At 44.1% G+C, this 19,097-nt stretch overlaps 1 protein-coding gene across 1 annotated transcript; it reads left to right on the forward strand.

The window, feature by feature from the left end:
* Nucleotides 1–17,650: 17,650 nt before the first annotated feature.
* On the forward strand, nt 17,651–18,615 carry TAS2R40 (taste 2 receptor member 40). The gene is given in 2 exon segments (XM_043589785.1): nt 17,651–18,331; nt 18,334–18,615. Coding segments are annotated over 2 exon segments (963 nt in total).
* Nucleotides 18,616–19,097: the final 482 nt, after the last annotated feature.

Consider the following 19,097-nt stretch of genomic DNA (forward strand, 5'->3'; position numbering starts at 1 on the left):
AGGCTTATCTTATTTTTGTTTTATGCTAGTGTTTTTCTCATCTGTTAACAGACCTGCTAATTTCATTATGTGACTGACCTCTTGGAAAGTTTATCAAGCCTTCAAACTGATTAAACAATAGCAGCAATTCCCCTTTCTCACTGATTTCATAGAAAATTTCCAGAAAGTTGAAATTGGTAAAAGCTGATTACTGGGCTAGAAATGAGAGATTTTCATCAATAAACTGAGTGGTCAGGATACTAAAATAAAGGCAAACATCTGTATGGGGCCTCTCCGCTTGCAATCCACACAGCTGTGTGCATGGCCTCATCAGCTTGAGAATTTTCTCATAAGAGCATAAGAACAAACACAGAGAAGAGAAAGGCAGGATTTAGCCCATCCCAGCCAACTCTAACTTGCCTGCCAAGTAGATAAAAAGACATGGCGGCCGATTCCCTGGGAAGACTAGTGCCTGCATCACCATGGAGACAGCTATTCTGCCCATCGAGTAGTGGGATTCTGTAAAACAAACAGAGCTGAACACAAAGATGGAGTGCTAGCACCAGGAGAGTGAGTGAGAGAAGGGGCAGGCTAAGCGAGAAGTGAAGGTGCCACACTGAATGCAGCTGTCACAGTGAGAGGAAAGAGCGTTGCGGGCAGTGACTCTCTAGATGGGAAAGACACAGCTGGTGACTGGACATCTGCCTTAGAGACCAGCCCAAACCACCATCCTTCCGCCTTTAAGTAGCTCCAGGCTCAAAGCAGGAGAGAAAATCTTGAGTGGGCTGAGTGTAACACGAAATGAGTGCGTTTACCCAGAATTGTGTTTTCACCCACCAGGTGGATTGGGGGAAGGGAGGGCTATGCAGATATTAAACTAATTACCTTTAAAATGTAAGTTGCTCTTCACACACTCGATTTGCAAATTTTAAAATTCATTCCTACTTTACGTGGGAGCTCACCTGGGATTTTGAAATATCCTCACAGAGCATACATCTGCACATAAACGAATTCTAACCCTGGACTGGAATTTGGAATAAAATTATCTCCAGGTAGGGCCCAGCACCAGCAAGAGACAAGAGATTGAGAAGTGGTGGGAATAGGTGAGATAGACCCTCAGAAATCACCATTTATGTCAGAAACAGGGATGAATGCTAATAAGACTGACTCTGAGAGAAGAGCAGTGTGTTTAACGTGCCCAGGTAGACCTAACATGCTCTTCTCTCTTTCTCCTTGAATGCTCTCCCTGAACAAGCCCCTCCATTCTTATGGTTTAAGTCCCCCAAAAGCTAGTGTCTTCCAAATTTGTGCCTGTCCCCCCTCTCACTCCTGAACCCCAAGCCTTCTCTATCCCCAGAGTCCCTTCTCCTCATCCCCTTTTTTGGTCCGAGATTTTTGCTAAACTAATGACTCTGTCTCTAACTGTCCTCTGCCTTGTAAACGAAGGCTCTTTCGGTTTTAAGAACTATTATGGACTGGCATTTATAGCTGAGATTAAAAATAACCCCCACCAGACTGCCTGGAAGATGTGATTTCCTGAGAACCTGCAGGACTTGGGAATGCAAATCAGAAAAGGATCCGATTGCCCCAACACTTACCAGAGAAAACTGCCATTTGCATCTGCGCTCCAGATCCCGGATGGCTACAAATACATCAGTGGCTCATTCAAACCAGAACCAGGCACAGATTGAAAGCCCAAGTGGAGGTGGATTTGGAAGGAGGAGTGAGAAGGACGCAGCTCTGGAAATCGGGGCTGATGAGTCGGTGTCACTGCCAAGACAGGAGGCTGGGCCGTGCGTTCCCAGGTATCTGACCCTCAGCTGACTCTGGATGTCTCGAACAGCACTCCTTTCTCCAGCTCCGTGAGCGTTGTTTTCAACCACGAGCCCAGAGAGACGCCCCTACACTTTTATTAGCTACACGCTTCTCAATGTCATCCTTACCAGTGGCCTGGATACATTTTTAGGCCTGGAGCAAAACAGAGGTGGTTTTACTGAAAACACGGCGATAGAGTGTGATAGCAATACCCACCGTGGGCGCAAAGCAGAAACAGGAGTCCAGGTTTACCTTGCTTAGGAAACAGATTTTCCCGAAAGCCCTTCTCTCCACACACCTGAATGTGGTAATTCCCTTCCCATCAACCTTTATCTGGCTCCCTAAATACCATTTCATATCATATCAAAAAATATCGACTGAAGAAACAAAAACCTGTTTCCTTTAAGATTCTAATCTCCCCAATTCTAAGCCGGTTTCCTCGAAAGGGCTGTTTGGCCCCTGTTTGGCCTTCCACTTCTTGTGTATCAAACCTTCCATGCTCAGCAGTGCCACAAAGGTTGTCTGTATTGGTCTAGAATAAGCTAAGCTAGGTGGCAGAACACAGGATCCTAACGTCTTCCTTTTTAGGGGACACACCTAAGTATTTAGGGATGAAGGGGCATCCTATCTGCAGCTTCCTCTCAAACAGTTCAGAAAAAAAGTAATAAGTATGTATATATATTGAGAGAGAGAGAGAGAGAGAGAAGAATCAAGCAGTGCAGTGCAATGGTAATATTTGGGCACTCTGGGGGAGGGGTGTGCAGGAATCCTGTGTGCTGTTCTTGCAACTTTTCTAGAAGCCTGAAATTAAGTCAAAATAGGAGTCAAAAGAAAGGAAAATTACCTTAGGAGCATGGTGAGCTTTCAAAGAAATAATATCTACGAAAATATGCTCTATAAATTACAAAGTGCTGGTAAATGTTTTTAAACTAAAAATTATACTACTTAAGGTATCCACTTAAATTCATTTTCCCTAAAAATTAAAAAAAGAAAATTTCAGTGGCTTAAGAAAACACAGGTTTCTTCCTTTCTCATTCAAAACCCTCTATGGGCTTTGAACAAGCATTCCAAGAGTAGCTGTTCTCCACACAGCGTCTCAGGGATCCAGGCTGCTTAGAGCTAATGCACCACCATCTGAAATGAGGACTCGGGGTCACCTCAGCAGGAGAAGGGAGCATGTGGAATTGTCTGCAGTGAGGAGGGTGTCACACATCCCCCCCAGTCACAGCCCACTGGCCAGAGCTGACCATACAGCCCAACCTGGGTGTAAGGGGGCAGGCAACACAGTGACCACATTGCCAGATTTGTGGAGCGTTCCTGTCTCAGCTCCAGGATCTCCTCAATTTCTCATTTTCTGCTGAACTAAAAACACTTTCTCGGGGCGCCTGGGTGGCTCAGTCGGTTGAGCATCTGACTTCAGCTCAGGTCATGATCTAGCGGTTCGTGGGTTCGAGCCCCGCATCGGGCTCTGTGCTGACAGCTCAGAGCCTGGAGCCTGTTTCAGATTCTGTGTCTCCCTCTTTCTCTGACCCTCCCCTGTTCATGCTCTCTCTCTGTCTCAAAAATAAATAAATGTTAAAAAAAAATTAAAAAAAAAAAAACACTTTCTCTTTCTCAGAATATGTGAAGAAGAAGGAAAGGGGGAAGAAGAGTACACGTCTTCCTATCAGTTTCCCAGTGCTCCAACTTAGACTGTCTACCTGACTGCCAGTCACGCAGAGAGGGTGGCTCTGCACTCTCTAGGGATCACCCAGATTATGTGACCCCTCCTCAGAAACGTGGTGGCTTACACTTGTCAAGTCAGAAAATGTCTCTCTTGATCATAGAGACCAAAGACTTGGGGTCTTGGTTGAAGAACAAATAATGACAGCATAAGGACAAAGAAAGGCATTAGTAAAGAAGAAGCATTTGAGTGTTTTCAAAATCCACAAATATTGATCAACACGCACTCTACACCTAGATTCTTCACTTTTAATATTTGCGACATCTCTTATTTACATCCGTCCAAGTCCAGCCACCTTAGAACAGCCACATTTGAAAATCACAGTACAGAACCAAAGGTATCTGGGAAATGAGAGCAGACCAATCTCTTCGGGGATCACACGATACAGACAACCAGCCCCTCAAATAAAACCCAGTGTAGAGCACAAGGCTAATGATGCCCAGCATACATATGGGAGAAAACAGGCTTCCAGTGGCCCAAAAAGAGAAAAAAAGAGGGGCACCTGGGTGGTTCAGTTGGTTAAGTGTCTGACTCCTGATTTCAGCTCAAGTCACAATCTCCCACCGTTATGAGATGGACCCCCGCGCCAGGCTCCGAGCTGAGCATGGAGCCTGCTTGAGAATCTCTCTCCCTCTGCCCCTCCCCCCCTAAAATAAATAAAATGAAATAAAATAAAGTAAAATAAAATAAAATGAAAGAAAGTGACTTTAAGGCAGGGCAGTAAATGAAGAAAGCACAGGCTCCTTGGGTTTGACTGTATTTGTGCCCCCAGAGACAGGTGATTTGGCAGCTTTGGGGGAAGATCCACATTCTTAGGGTCCACGAGCTCACAAGTCACGGCAGCATTTCTCAGACTCACTCACAGAATAAGAACAGCTCAATCCCTCCCACAACACACCTTGTAGATCTGGCATCGAAGTAGCCTCCCTGCTTTTTCTGTCACAACCCAAAGGCTTGGAGCGCTCCTCACAGAGCTAACCTTCTCCATGATCTCCTGTGCCACTTCTGGAAGCACACACACAGAGAGGCAAGTCTTTATTTCCTCCCTCCTTCTGTCTTTCTGTCCACCCCTCCCTCCCTCCTCCCATCCCTCCCTCCTTCCTTCTTTCTCTCCTCCCCTTTTCTCCTTCTTCCTCCTTCCCGTCCTTCCGATTTGCCTTCCTCCTACCTTCCCGCCTCCCTTCCCTGTCTCCTTCCTTCAACAAATTACTTATAGAGAGCTTAACATGTGGCCAGGCACAAGCTCCTTAATTTAGAAAAATAAGACTTTACTGCATTCAACTGAAAAGTAAAAAGCACCAGTCCCCAGGTAGCTCGCTACAAATACACAGAGATAGAACCCAGCTTCACTTGGATACTTCTGCCCACCTACCTAAGGAAAAAGGAGAAATCCCAGGTAATTTTGTTGCTGGACGATCGTGGGTAAGACGTTGGGCATGAAGACCGCGTGCAGCCACAGAAGTAAGCACAAAAACAACATCCTACTTCCAATATGTGCTGTGCACCTGCAATAGCGTTGGAAAAGCTCATTCCTACTTAGAATCTAGACAAAGGTGAAGCCTGTTTAGGGCCCCTCCCTGCCCCTGCCTCTCCTCAGGTCAGTCTGGCACCTTCTTTCTGGACCCTTTGCTCCGTTCAGGGTTGGGTCCTCTTCTGTAGCTCCCCCGCATCCTGTACTGGTGTGGAAAGCACAAAGTACCTTCATCATCCGCCCCACTCTACCTCGACTAGTCCACTCCACTCAGACACATCAATGACTCTCTTCCTGCACAAAACACACATCCATTTTCAGTGCTCCAAAGCTACCCTCCTCCCCAAAGTTTTCCTCACCTCAAATCATTATATCTCTCTTTGTGGAAAAAAATGTTGAGGACTATATTTGTCATTTTGATATTCTTTAAATGGTCATTAAAATTATATATAAATACACCACATACAATACAAAACTAGAGGCAATTTTGGTTTTAGCCTATGGATTGCCACTCACCATTTTTAATCTTTGTGAGTGTGGCCTGCTCTGCTGTGTTTCCATGTTCCAGAAGGGAAGGACGCAGGCTCATCCAGCCAGGACGGAAGACACGTGGGCTTGGATTATCTAATTGGTGTCCCCAAGAAACCCATGAAAGTTTTCCAGTTATAGTTTTAGGGTTCAGGCAGGCCATACACTGACACATTGGGAAGCGTTTTCAAGTCTGACTCAGAGCCATGGAGCCGCAAGCTGCATCCCTCCCCGTGCGGGGGGCCATATGCCCCAGCTCCTCCTGCCAGCACAGATTTGAAACGCTATCTGCTTGCTCTTCCCCACGTGAATGTTGGTAGTTATCAGCCCAGGTCTGTCTACCTTTTTCCCATTCTTCTCTCTCCTTCCGCTACCTCTCTCCCCAAATTTCTAGGCAAGAGCAAGACCATCCAGCGTTCCCAGGAGAATCATGGGCCTCCAGACGCCCCCACATCTCTGCAGCCGGAAGCAGATGCGCTCAACACTCCCACCTCTCCCTCTCTGGAGAGAGGGTCTTCCCAGTTGTGGGGTGACACAATAGAATTCTGAAATCCTCTCTCCACCAAAACCTTCTTGCACCGGGTTTATTCAATATACTGGATTCTATGAGGGACCAAGAGCAGTGACTTTCTCTCTCCATCACTGCCTTCAGGTTTACTGTTTAACAGCCTCCTTGCTAGCTATCCTTCCAGGTAGAGCCTGTCGCTTTCCAGACAAGTGGGGAATCAAAATAGCATAATTTTCCATTAAAAAAAAAAGTTCAGGGGCACCTGAGTGGCTCAGTCAGTTGAGTGTCTGACTCTTGATTTCACTCAGGTCAGGATCTCGCCAGTTTGTGGGCTAGAGCCCTGCATCGGACTCTGTGCTGACAGTGCAGAGCCTGCTTGGGATTCTCTCTCTCTCTCTCTCTCTGTCTCTCTCTCCTCTCTCTGCCTCTCTCCTCTCTCTGCCCCCCCAAATAAATAAATAAACTAAAAAAAAAAAAAAGTTCAGTCCCATTGTAATCAAAACCATTATCTCCCAAATGATTTCAAGGTCTCTCTGCAGCTAGGCCCGAGCACACCTCCACGCTGGGTTCCAGCGATGCAGAGGGGAGGGTGAGATATCTCTTTCTCACCCTCTTTTCCCACTTGGCTCAGCTGCTTCCAGTTCCTGGGAGGCGGCAGAGGGAGAAGGAAGTAGAAAGCACGAGGTATTACCTAACTAGTGTTGGTGCATCTGGCCACTCAGTGTCCTCTGGCTAGCGGGAGCCCATGTGTGGTACACAGAATGTCCTCCCCAACCATGTCCACCTCCTAATCTGTGAAGCCTTCCACGCTAAAAGGGACTTGGCAGATAGGATGAAGTTTAGAACCTCCAGATGGGAAGATGAACCTGGGCTGTCCAGACAGGCCCAATGTAATCACAACGGTCTTTTATCAGAGGGAGGCAGGAGGGTCAGAGTCAGAGAAGATGTGATGATGGAAGTGGATGGAGGTCAGCGTGAGGCCATTACTGGCCGGGAGTAGGGCACCAGGAAGTGAGGCAGCACCGTAAGCTGCCAAGGAAAGGAATTCTCCACCAGAGCTCCCAGAAGGAGCGTGGGCTTGCCAACACCCTGATGTTAGCCCAGTAGGACCCAGCTTGGACTTCTGACTTCCAGAACTGTGAGATCAGAAATGTGTTGTTTTAAACCACTAACTTTCTGGTAATCTATTACAGTAGCAATAGGAAGTAGCTGACTTGTGGGACTCTTTGTGGGGTTTCCAGACCTCCATAGAGGGACTCTTGGCATTTATCTTTCCCAAAAGCAGTACTTCTCAACCAGGGTCAATTTTTTATATCCACTCCCCCCCCAGGGGAGATTTGATCATGTCTGGAGATATTTTGGATCATCACGACTGGGGGGAATGCCAATAGCATCTAGCAGATGGAGGCCCGAGACGCCAACTATCCTACAACGCACAGGACAGGCTCCTACAACAAAGAAGTATCAAGTCCAAAATGTCAGTAGTGTCAAGGTTAAAAACCCTAATCTAAAGCAAGCAATGAACTTGTTGGCCTCTTACAATCTCTCTTCTGTCCAATAGCCAGCACCTCTCTTACCTTCAAGAGGGTCCTTTCAGAACAGCTTGAGCCTGACTCACTTCTACAGTGTGTGCGTGAAGGGAAAGCATTACCCTTCTTTGCTCCACCAAACACTGGCAGTCAGGCAGCCCCTACACCGCCCACCTTTTCTCTGTGCTGCACCATTAGTGGCAACAGTAGGCAGCCTCTTCCCTTCTCATTTCACCAAGCAAAAGTCAAGCATCAATCTCTAGATCGCTACTGCCCTCTAAAACTGGGCAATGGTTCTTAGCCAGGAGTAACTTTGCCCCCCACCCAGGGGATGTTTAGCCATGTCTGGAGATGTATTTTGGTTGTCACAATTGTGGGAGGTGGGGACATGCTACTAGCATCTAGTGGGTGGAGGCCAGGGATGCCGCTGAACATTTCTACATTTCATGGCAAAGATTTATCCACCCAGAATGTCAATAGTACCGAGGTCTAGAAGTTCAGCTCCAGGAAGTCCAGGTGAACCTCTCTGAAGAACGTTCTTGCTGTCTCCTCTGACAGCAACAAGGGCAGATGGTGAGTAAGATGCTGGTCTCCCTTTCCGCCAAGGGTCTTGATTCTACCAGTGATGCCCTGGCATCTCCCAACCTCCCTTGTCTTTGTTGGGGGAAGCGGAGGACAGCATTCTAGGGACACAGACAGGAAAGCTGCATGATCTCCTCTTATACAAATTCCCTTTGAAGGATCCTCTCTTACGTAAATTGAAGGCAGAAGATGAATTAAGGATTCTGTCTCTAGATTATGTGGTCACGTATCACTGACTGTATCCCACCTAGACGGCTTAGCCAAAACTTTAAAACCCTCATTTAACGTCCTGTTACACACCTTCCATAAGATGTTCAAGGCATTGTTAGGACTTAGAGATTTCCCTGTTAATTCTTCAGGGAAGGAAGCATTGTAGGCAAGCATTTTCATCAAATAATGACTTTCATTTTCTTAATGTGTCTTTCACACAAATTTATGGCACGGGAGTGGAGACATGCTCTAATAATGTAAGTAACAGAGAAAGGACATATACAAACAAAAGAAGAGAGAACAGAGAGCACAGTGGGGTTTGTGGGCTTCATCCATTCATTCATTAATTCAAACGGTCTGCTTTCCTGTTGAAAGCCTCCCTCATCACAGTGTTTAAATAATCTACCACTGCCTTTTGCCCACTTTCTCTGCCCGATCATTGTACTTTTTTTATTATGATGTAATCCTATGCCATAAAAATTCACTCTTTTAAGTATACGATTCAGTGGGTTTTAGCATATTTACAAGATGTATGCAACAATCACCACTATATGATTGTAGAACAGTTTCATCACCCCAAAAAGAAATGCTATTTATTTCACAGTTATTCCTGATTTCTCCCCTCCCTAGTTCATATCAACCACAAATCTACTTATCTTCTATCTGTGTCATTTGGCCTGTCCTGGACATTTCATATGAGTGAAATCACGTGATATGTGGCCTTTTATGTCTGGCTTCTGTCACTTAGCATTTCCCTAATGACTAATGGTGCTCAGTGCTTTTTCATGGGCTTAGTAGTTATTTGTATATCTTATTTGGAAAAATGTCTATTCAAATCCTTTGCCCACTTTTTAAATTGGGTTGTCTTTTTATTGTTGAGTTGTAAAGGTTCTTTATATATTCTAGATACTAAACTCTTATCAGATATAGAATATGCAAATATTTTCTCCCAGTTATATGAGTTGTCTTTTTGTTTTCTTAACAGAAACCATTGAAGCACAAAATTTTTTTAATTTAGATAACATCTAATTTCTCTATTTTTTCATTGCTTATGCTTTAAGCGTCATATCTAGGGAGCCAGTGCATAATCCAAGGGCATAAAGATTTACACCTGTTTTTATTTTAACTTTTTTTAATGTTTATTCATTTTTGAGAGACAGAGTGCAAGTGGGGAAGGGGCAGAGAGAGGGAGACACAGAATCCAAAGCAGGCTCCAGGCTCTGAGCTCTCAGCCCAGAGCCCGACATGGGGCTTGAACCCATGAACTATGAGATCATGAACTGAGCCAAAGTTGGATGCTTAACTGACTGAGCCACTCAGGCACCCCTACACCTCTGTTTTCTTCTAAGAATTTAATAATTCCAGTTCTTACATTTCAGTCTTTGATCCATTTTGAGTTAATTTTTGTATATGGTGTGAGGTAGAAGCCTAACTTCATTCTTTTGCATGGAGTTAGTCAGTTGTAGGTATTAGTTTTTTAAAAGACTATTCTCCCCCCATTAAATAGTCTTGGCATCCTTGTTGAAAATCAATTCTTTACTTTTTTATGGAAGCTATCATCTAAAATTATATCATCTGTTAACTTGTTAATATCTACCCTTCCCAAATTCCCAAACTCTCTCACTCCCCTCCATCTCCCCCACCCCCCAAACTAAACTGTAAGATTCATGAAGACAGGAAGTTGTTTGTTTACTATTTATCTCCACTACCTGGGACATAGTAGGCACTTATGTATTTGTTGACTGAATAAATGAGATTCCAGTTTCCTTTAGAAACAAAGGTCATTGTGTGTATCTATACCATTTAAGTGCAGGAACTCATTTAATTTAAGGCAAAAAATAAAATAAAATAAAGTTAAATTAAGTTAAAAAGTTGTTGAGCCCTGTGTTGAAGTGAGCTTTCATGAACATTTCCTGGATTGGATAAGAAGAGCCTAATAAGGCAAGTAACTACCCATTAGTAAAGAGAGAGCCTGCAGAGAAGTTAATAGAAATCCAAAGGCAAGTTTAAAGGGACCACCAAGACCATTACCTGATACTCCAGTAATGACCTCAACAGGTGAGTGGCCCCAAGCAATTCTCTTGCCTGCTTAAGGCCTCAGTTCTCATCCCCAACACCAGCTCTCAGGTCACCTGCAGTACTAGTATTCTGATAATCTGGAGTCTTTAGAAACAGGCTCTGTAGTCAACTCAAGTTAATCTTTTTTTTTTTTTCAACGTTTATTTATTTTTGGGACAGAGAGAGACAGAGCATGAACGGGGGAGGGGCAGAGAGAGAGGGAGACACAGAATCGGAAACAGGCTCCAGGCTCTGAGCCATCAGCCCAGAGCCTGTCGCGGGGCTCGAACTCATGGACCGCGAGATCGTGACCTGGCTGAAGTCGGACGCTTAACCGACTGCGCCACCCAGGCGCCCCACAAGTTAATCTTTTTAAGGGACATAGTTTTTATCTGCAAGTTATCTTTAAAAATAATTAGTAAAAAAATAAAAAATAAAAATAATTATTAACAAAAAAGATGCTTTAAGAGACAATATGAGTTTCCTCATGAAAGCTGTCTCACCATGACCATAACTCTAACCATGAGTATAAAGATTCAGAACTCTCCCTAAAAGTGGGTAGGTAAAACTCTTAGCCAAATGCCTAACAGAGAAAAAGGTTTCTAAGGTTTTCCAGAAGCTCCTGTTGAGAAAGAAAGAGCATGCCCGCCCACTAGTGGACAACTTGAGTAATTGCCAGATTTTCCAAGAAGGATTCCCAGGCTCCACCTTACCATGAGTGAACGAATACTGTCAGCTAAGCTCTAAACTATCAGATAACTGCCCGCACAAAACACTCGTTGAAGAGGTCACTGAAAACTCCAGGGTTGTAAAGGTCTATGGGTGAACACGGAAGAGGTAAGAAAAACCAACCAAGTGCCAGGAGCATAATCAAACTTTATTTTTCTGAACCAGGATTACAACCATACCACATAATGCATACACCTGATATTGACAATGGTAACTTAAATTCAAAATTGGAAAAAAAAAAACCATAAAATAGAAATATTTTACTTTTAACATTTTCTTTCACAATTTGTTAACTCTTGTTTTGGAACCAGAAATCTGCGACTTTTTCTTTAGCAGATCATTGTTTAAATCTTGTACCAAGTTCCACGCGAGCACGGAATTCAGCCTTGACTGGTAGCCTTGACTTCAAAAATTGAGAAGAACTGTTCACAAACGTAGGCATTTTCAAAGAGTTTTAACAATCTTTGCACAACTGTTCAGATATTTGCAGGAGTTTGGGGCTCTGGTGTCACTGTGCTAGATGTCCAGTCCTGTGTCGCACCGCAGATCACCTTTCACACTGCAAGTATGTATGAAGAGATAAAGGAGCACTGAGCAGGGGAACGTTACCTTCACAGTGCTGAAGTCAACGACAAAGTCAGCTTTCAGCATCACAGAATTTCCATCACAGGGCTCTGACCATCAGCTACAGTTCTAGAGCTAATTCTAGCACAGAAAAGAAGACCAAATAACGCTCTGCCAGATCACTGTCTCCATAATGTTTCATAACTCTAATGGATGACTTTGCACGGCGTTCAAAGTGTTCGCCAACCCAAAAGGCCAATTCTGTGATAACAATCTTTGCTGCTTAGCATAAACAAAGATTTCTTTTCCTATGAGTTCATTTCAACAGTTCAATACATCTCCTTAGCTTCAGTGGTGACCTACGTGCAGTGAGCAGACCTCTGTGTTATGTGTCCAATTCATTCAACGGTGACTGCGATGCTCTGTGGCCCAAACCCCAGGGGGAGACCCAGCTTACAGGTGGTGAGCTCTGGGTCTGTGATGCGTTCCATTTTTAACTTCCAGCAGAAAGCAATTCCTGCTGAGTAATGCAAATGAGTAGAGGTAAAGCCTGTGTCCTTGCATAACTTGCCACATGGAACTTAAGTGTTACCGCAAGTCCAATATTAGCACCATCCATCCCAGGATCATCATCTATATTAAATTGTTTGAAAGTTTCCTCTTGTTACAGAAATGAATTTCTTAATTACTTCCTAGTGTTGTGCCTGTCATGGGCACACTGTCTAAAATATTTTCAGTCATATAAAAATTCTCAAACCCACGGTGAATAAATAGAGCTAATTATTACATCTAAGTATTACTAAATATGTCCCCTCATCAGCTGCAGAAGCAAATGTCACAATGTTTAAAACTTTTTTCACACAATTTTTCTTTTAGTTTCCTAGCCATATTTCTAGTACATTGAGCAACAGTGTTTCTGGTTACACTTCTATTTTCACACGTCTGTATCTTCTCAGGACATACAATTTCTACCCCATTCAATAGACACTCCTTTACAACTTGCTATCTGTGAAGAATTTGATGGCCCAGGCAGATTTTTCACTAAAATATATAACTGCTGATTGTATTAAAAATGAAAACAAACCTTGCTGGCTTTTCAGTTCTCTTTGCAGCTCTTAGGATTTGATCAGACATCTTTTCCACATCCTTGGTCTTTTTTCTTACAGTGGTTTGTTTCATCACACCACCTAGGCTGTTGCCTTAAATTACATCCTTTGCCACATAAGCACACAGAAGTAGCCTTCAGTTTACAAAGTGGAACATAGGACTCTCTACGTCTATGTTCTACTTCCTCCTTTTCACAGAGACGTAAGAAATATTCGCTTTTCTAACACAATACAGTAGAAGTGACCTTCACAAAGCACAACTCAGTTTTCCAAAATACATAACTCTTCTCTGTAATTCAACCTCTGGATCTGATCTCCTCCACCTGATGGAAGAACATGTCCTCAGTCTTATCCAGGAAGGCATTCAGTCTCTTCCATAAGGATGCCCACACCATAAACCATGCCAGTAAGTACCCCTTGCCTGTAGTGGTTCTCAACCCTCCCTTGCTCCTACTGGAGCCACAATGGGGAGCTTTGGAAATGCCAATGCTTAGCTTTTCTCTACCATGATTACTCAGAATCTTTGAGGATGGGACATGGGTATGATGTCTTTTAAAGACCCACAGTGTTAATTCAGGCAATTCTGGCACAAAGACAAGGTTGAGAAGGACAGATGTGGAGCAAGCAGACCTCACATGTGCTCCTCACGAGACAGCCGGTACATGATGCCTGACCCCCAGAAGCACGGATGGCCAGATGATGTCAGGGCAGTAGCAGCAAACATAAGGGGATGAATTTACCATAGCAGCCAATGAAATACAGCTACCACCCATCCCCTCTCCCACAGCAGCACCCTGGAAGAAGAGGGAGACAGGTGTCCCAGACCCACCTGGTCCCTCTCCAATCCAAGCAGATGTGGTCTCAGCTCAAACTGTGCTGGGGGTGGGAGGAGGGGAGATGATAAGGTTTAAACCAAGCATGAAACTAAACTGGATCGAATACTAACAACCAAAAAAGACTAGGAAAGATGAAATCTGCCCAACATGTCACCATGGGATGGGAAAGGGAGAGTCAGAAGCATGGAGTTGGGCATTACGATCAAAGGAAAGAATCTTGGTCACGTTTATCCTGCTTAATGACTTGACACCACTTTATCAATGAATCGTACTTCAGTGTTTTCTCAGTCACACAGGTTTAAACACTATGATTATAAGATTTTCTCAGGATTTCTTCTTCCTGTCTTCTGGGAAGTGACACCCATGTTCCGTGGGCATCAAACAGACTTGGAGGGAGGTGGGGAGTGGGGAGCCTCTTCCATGGCCATTCCTTTGTCTTTGCATTGGCTTCATCTGAACCCAAGCTTGCAAAGCCTCCTGGATAAGACCACCGGACCTCTTTGGAATCCACTAACTCCCGCAGCAAATTTCTAAGCCTTTTGTGTGAACACAAGGTTTAGTGGCTCTCTCAAGTGTGCCTGGGGAGACTCTGGAGCAGTCCTGCAGCCCCACTTTGCCTTTGCCACCCCCTGCAGCCATGAGAGGCGGGCAGGATGCTAGGTCTCTTTCATGGAGATGCTCACCTCCTCTGACTCTTCCCTGCACTTCTCATTCCTCCCCAACTGGGAAAGCATCTTCTAGTCTGCATGGTGGTGCTTGAGAGAGAAGTGTTGGAAATGGTTCCCCCAAACACATAGTCTTCCAAATCTGATTTATCTGACACCTGCACCAAAGCTTTTGATCCCAATAGCCAAGAATATGAAACCTTTGGTCTTTGCTTCCCCCATGGACCTCCTCCATAGTCTCCTCCAAAGGAGACTCCATTCTAGCTTCCTGAATGAGAAAGGGTCACAGAATAAAAACCGAATTGGCTCCACATCCCTATTGATATGGCACCAGTCATATCATCAGCCCCCACTGCTCTTCCTATTAAGATCAGAGAAAAAGGTGAACAAATGCCAACAGAAGATAGTAGTAGAACAGTAGAAAACAATTGTGTGCAAAAAAATTAGGGAGATATTATTTATCACAAACTGATATAAGTTGGAACAAAGTACACAAAAAGATGAGTTTGGTGCATTGGAATTCATGAAAGCTGATGATAAATACTACTCTCTATTAGCAGAAGTAACAGAAGTTAATGACTCTCAACAGATATGCAGAACTTGTCAAGGAATCTTTTTTTTTTTTTTTTTTTAAGAGAGAGCACACAAGCGGGGGGGGGGGGGGCAGAGGGAGAAAGAGAGAATCTTAAGCAGGCTCCATTCTCAGCCTGGAGCCCAATGAGGGGCTTGATCCCATGACCCTGGGATCACGACCTGAGCCGAAATCGAGTCAGAGACTCAACCAACTGAGCCACCCAGGTGCCTGTCAAGAAATCTTGTTGTTTCCTGTTTCTGGCTATTATGAGTAAAGCTTCTATGAACACTCTTGTCCAAGTCTTTGTGTTGACATGAATTTTAATTTCTCTAAACAATGCTTTCCTAATTTTGCAATATGTTGCTTTTTCTGGTGCTATGTGTATGCAACCATGATTTAATAATAAGAGGCAATTTTATAATAAAAATAAATCTCTGAGTTTAATTTGAGATAAAATCAATTTGGAGATGGAGAAATCCATTTTCATCATCTCTCCATTTCTATTAGAAAAATTACAACAGGGCCATCACACTGGCATGAAGCCTCAGAATCAAGAAGACGTTAGGAGTTGGTGAATACTGTGACAAACTGAAAAGTACATACATAACCTTGTTTTATTTATTTTTTTTTTAAATTTTTTTTCAACGTTTATTTATTTTTGGGACAGAGAGAGACAGAGCATGAACGGGGGAGGGGCAGAGAGAGAGGGAGACACAGAATCGGAAACAGGCTCCAGGCTCCGAGCCATCAGCCCAGAGCCTGACGCGGGGCTCGAACTCACGGACCGCGAGATCGTGACCTGGCTGAAGTCGGACGCTTAACCGACTGCGCCACCCAGGCGCCCCCATAACCTTGTTTTAAATGTGCAGCCACATTGAGGAGGGCACTCGTTGGGTTGAGCACTGGGTGTTGTATGTAAGCAATGAACCATGGGAATCTATCCCAAAAACCAAGAGCACACTTTACACACTGTATGTTAGTTAGCCAATTTGACAATAAGTTATACTAATAAGTAAATTATAAACATTTTTTAAAAGTTTAAAAAATAAAATAAAAAATAAATGTGCAGCTACTATTCTTCCTCAACCAATTCACCATGCAGTCCCAATGTTCCCCAATCTTCTAATTTTTCAAGGGCAGACAGACTTTTTGTGCATATATGCAACCTCCTAAATTTGCACGTTGACCAGCAGAAAGTAGCAAGCACTGGTGGTGGGCCTAATGCCGTCCAGTCTCAGGCTGTGCAGGATAAAACACAATGGCAGGCCAGATTTGGCCCCAAGACTCATTAATCTGTAGCTAAGATTTTGGTTCTCAGTCTGGCTTTGAGCAATATGAACTTTTAACTTTTTAAAAATACATGTCTATGGGACGCTTGGGTGGCTCAGTCAGTTGAGCATCTGACTTTGGCTCAGGTCATGATCTCACAGCTCGTGAGTTCAAGCCCTGCGTCAGGCTCTGTGCTGACAGCTCAGAGCCTGGAGCCTGCTTCAGATTCTGTGTCTCCCTCTCTCTCTGCCCCTAACCCACTCGCATTCTGTCTCTGTCTCTCTCAAAAATAAACATTAAAAAAATTTTTTTTAAATAGAACATGTCTGGGCCCTAGCTCAGATTCTGACTTAACTAGATCAGGAATGAGGCCCGAGCATCTCCATATGACTTTAAATTTCAAGTTAACAGTGTCTGGTCACATTTCTCAACTTCAGCACTGTGTTCAGAACACCCCACCACTTGCCCAAGCTAATTCTAACCCGATTCTGAGTTGAAATACTGATGTGCATCGCGGTGTAAATTCTAATCAGTGATAAACACACAAACAATGAAACTGTCACAAGGCAGTTTTTCTAGTCTCTAATTAACCCAAATGGCATCAAATTTTGGCTCTTCTGTGTCTGAGGACATTATAATAGCTGACCTTTCTGGAGGAAACTTGGGTCTAAGTAAAAATGTTTGCATACAAACTGATGGGAACTTCTTATTCATGAACATGCTAACCACAGGATAAAAACGTCTCTGCAAATAAGGGAGACAAAAAGAAGCAGGAGAAGGCAGATCAAAGGAGCTGTTGTGTTTTTACAATTTGGCAGGTAACAGGTCTTATGAAATGAGCACAAATGCGTGAGCACAAAGACTCCTAACGTGGGACTCTTGCCTTTTAAAATTTTTTTTTTTAATTTTTTTTTAATTTTTTTTTAAATTTTTTTTTCAACGTTTATTTATTTTTGGGACAGAGAGAGACAGAGCATGAACGGGGGAGGGGCAGAGAGAGAGGGAGACACAGAATCGGAAACAGGCACCAGGCTCTGAGCCATCAGCCCAGAGCCTGACACGGGGCTCGAACTCCCGGACCGCGAGATCGTGACCTGGCTGAAGTCGGACGCTCAACCGACTGCGTCACCAAGGTGCCCCTAAAAAATTTTTTAATGTTTATTTTTGAGAGAGACAGAGACAGAATGAGAGTGGGTTACTTACTTAAAGTAAATAAGGGAGAAAGATGCCATGATAGGAACCTATCTCAAATTTTTTCCAGTGAGCTCCTGCAAGCCCGAAGCAAATGGGTCTTTATGAAAAACAGAGACATCCAGTAACAAGATCCTCCCATCATTTGCCTTTCAAGCCTCCGACCTGTAGTCATGGGGCAAACAAATGAAGAAAAATTGGAAATAACCATTAACTGGGGAAAAAAATTATAATAACATTGAGGGAGGATCAGAAGACTGCATAGCAGGTACCAGGCCTTGGCATGGAAACCTGGAGGTCAGGGCCAAAGAGAATGGCGACAGTGAACACAGATGCCATGGATAGAGACACGTCCAGGTTTAAAATCGTCCTCACCATGGTGGTCTCTGGAGTAGAGTGCATGACTGGCATGATTGGGAATGGCTTCATCACTGCCATCCAGGGGGCCAAGTGGGCCAGAGGCAAAAGGCTCCCTGTGAGTGACTGTATCCTGTTGAAGCTGAGCTTCTCCAGGCTTTTGCTGCAGATCTGGATGATGCTGGAGAATATTTACAGTCTATTCTTCCTGGTCACTTATAACCAAAACACAGTGTTTATAATCTTTAAAGTCACCACCATGTTTCCGAACTATTCCAACCTCTGGCTTGCTGCCTGGCTCAACATCGTCTCTTGCCTTCGAATTGCAAACTTTGCTCACTGTTTGTTCCCCATGATGAAGAGGAAAATCAGAGAGCTGATGCCTCGGCTTCTGGGGCTGTCACTGTTCATCTCCTTATGCTTCAGCTTTCGCTTCTCTAAAGATATCTTCAATGTGTACGTAAATAGTTCCGTTCCTATCCCCTCCTCCAACACCACTGAGAAGAAGTACTTCTCTGAGACTAACATGGTCAACCTGGTTCTTCTCTATAACCTGGGGATCTTCATTCCTCTGATCATGTTCATCTTTGCAGCCACTCTGCTGATCATCTCTCTCAAGAGATACACCCTACACAAGAGATACACCCTACACATGCCACTGGCTTCAGGGACCCCAGCATGGAGGCTCACATGGGGGCGATCAAAGCTATCAGCTACTTTCTCATTTTCTATATTTTCAATGCAGTTGCTCTATTCATTTCCATGTCCAACATCTTTGACATCAACAGTTCCTGGAATATTTTGTGCAAAATCGTCATGGCTGCTTACCCAGCTGGCCACTCAGTGCTACTGATCTTGGGCAACCCTGGGCTGAGAAGAGCCTGGAAGAGGTTTCAGCACCGTGTTCATCTTCATCTATAAGAGCATACCCCGTGATGGAATCCAGAGTGCCACAGGACCGGTTCAACCAGCTCTGCCTTTCCCCCACCTAAACCTCTCTCCTCACCCCTCTTTTCTGCTTAATCTTATTTCTCAGGTAACTGGGTTGTTCCATGAATGGGAAACTGAGTTTCTAACTTGAGATTCTAAGCTGAAGTAGCTAAGCAACTCTAAAATGGATTGTGGAAGCTCCTTGATCTATGTTCATTCATCTCCTGCCCTGAGCCTTAAGTAAGGAGAGGATGGCTGGACCTCTCCATTTGCCGGGGATGATCTCAGTGTGTGCCTGTGGTCACTGGGCACCCTTTAATTCTCAAAGATATCTTGGTCTGGATGAAAACTTACATGGTCACCCTACTGAAGGCACCCTACTAACCCACAGTTAAGAAAAAGGAGGGCTAGTGACAAGCATTGTATGCAGTCCAAGAGGCAGAAGGGAGGCTAGCATACCTACAGGGAAAAGG

Source organism: Prionailurus bengalensis, chromosome A2, assembly GCF_016509475.1.
Source record: "Prionailurus bengalensis isolate Pbe53 chromosome A2, Fcat_Pben_1.1_paternal_pri, whole genome shotgun sequence".
NCBI lineage: Eukaryota > Metazoa > Chordata > Mammalia > Carnivora > Felidae > Prionailurus > Prionailurus bengalensis.